Genomic DNA, 1,757 nt, shown 5'->3' with positions numbered 1-1,757 from the left:
ATATTCAATAACTCCTCATTAAATTGTCTCCCACCCATTATTACCTTGCCTGAAAATTCCACATTCAAACTTTATTTTTTTTTATTTTTTTTAAAGAAAAAATGGTTCATATTTCTGATTTATTTATATCAAAAAAATCTTGCAATTAAACCTCCAATTGTAAATCTAAAATAGCCAAAAATGGTAAATTCGTTCGGTACTAATGCCATATAGTAATGAAATCAAAATCTTATATTCCAACATCACAAACAAAACTTTTCTACATCTATTCCTAATTCGAGTCAGCTATTTGTATGTGCAGTAGATTATGAACAAAAAGCTAACAAAAAGAGTCTTGGCACTGCAATTTAGGCCTCTTAGACATGGATGACAGTGTCGAATATGGCAAATCTGATGACGATGATGATGAATCCGACTCCGACGAGGATTCAAATATCCCATCTTCCATTTTTCTTTTCAATCTGTTTCCCTTTCCTTTCTCTTCTCCTGATCCCATAATGAAATCTTTTAGTCTTCTTACATCTGATAGCTTTACTGGTTTCACTAAGAATTCCTCTGCCCCTTCTTCCAAACATCTGTTCACCATTAACAATCTAATATCAGATTTCATCCCATTACAGAGAAATTTTCAATTACAGAGCAAATCCTAATCTCAAATCACATGTAACAACAGTTAATACATCAGCATACCTATCAATTCGAGTTAAAATGTTCTCAGATGACATAATCACCACAGGAATTTCTCTGAAAGCTGATGATTCCTTGATCTTCTTGAGTAGCTCATAGCCGGTCATCCCCGGCATGGAATAATCAGTCATTATGAGATTCACTTTTAAATCCTGTAATAATCAAATCAATATTAGGTATGATTCAAACATCAAGTAACCGATTCATCTTCTCAGCAACCAAACAGAAAATTAATTCTGAGAAGAAGAAGTTATGCTTACATTAAATCCAACAGAGCTCTTCTCTCCGTCCAATCCGAGATACTGCAGAGCTCTAGTTCCGCTATCAACAGCGGTGACTGCACAGAAATCAAATCCAAATCAGAAATCAAAACTCAAAATCCAAAATCACATTGTGAACCAGAAAACCTAAGAAGAGGAGGAACATACCTTTACAGGATGAAATCTTAAGCAAACGCTCAATAACTTTTCTGTCTACAAGGCTGTCATCAACAGCAAGAACATGGAGCTCCTCGGAAGATCCGTTAGAAATTCCGAACTCCTGAGGTAAAGTCCGTCTGAAAAGGTCACCGGCGGTGGCCATGGATGTAAGTATGAATTAGGTGGAAAGGAATGAGAGAAGAAATGAAGGAAGGAAGGAAGCGTTGAAATGGAAGTTGGATAGGAGAGAAGGAAAAGTGGAAAATGGTATAAATAAGAGAGAAAGAAAGAGGGAAGATAAAAGGAGAGATTTGAGGATCTAATTTCTTAAGATCTTTGCAAATCTTTAGAGATGGCCCACATTTGTCTATCGTCCTGTCAATTTTTACTATCTTTCTTTCCTTTTTTTCGTATTTTCCTATTCCACTTCATCATTCATACTTATAAAATTCTCATTTTCCCACCTATTTTACTTTTTTAAACTATATTTATTACACTCATAAATCTACCAACCGTTACATCAATTTTTTAACGCTACATTCACCAAATATAAATATATAAAATCCAAAGTACATATTTTCTAAGGTATAAAATTATGGAATTTTACTTTTAATGTCACCCAACAAATCTAATTTTATTCTTATACAACAG

General features: G+C 34.0%; 1 protein-coding gene across 1 annotated transcript; it reads right to left on the bottom strand.

Moving 5' to 3' along the window:
• Positions 1-210: 210 nt before the first annotated feature.
• LOC136231211 (two-component response regulator ARR5-like) lies at positions 211-1,374 on the bottom strand. Its single transcript, XM_066020527.1, has 4 exons — positions 1,116-1,374; positions 948-1,024; positions 691-839; positions 211-575 (listed from the first exon to the last, which is right to left on the bottom strand). The coding sequence occupies exons 1-4, from the start codon at positions 1,267-1,269 to the stop codon at positions 320-322; spliced, it is 636 nt and encodes a 211-aa protein (XP_065876599.1). The 5' UTR covers positions 1,270-1,374; the 3' UTR covers positions 211-319.
• Positions 1,375-1,757: the final 383 nt, after the last annotated feature.

Source organism: Euphorbia lathyris, chromosome 1 (genome assembly GCF_963576675.1).
Source record: "Euphorbia lathyris chromosome 1, ddEupLath1.1, whole genome shotgun sequence".
Classification (NCBI taxonomy): Eukaryota; Viridiplantae; Streptophyta; class Magnoliopsida; order Malpighiales; family Euphorbiaceae; genus Euphorbia; species Euphorbia lathyris.
Note: the sequence above shows the minus strand (reverse complement) of the source record. Positions and strands in the feature narration are given on the sequence as shown.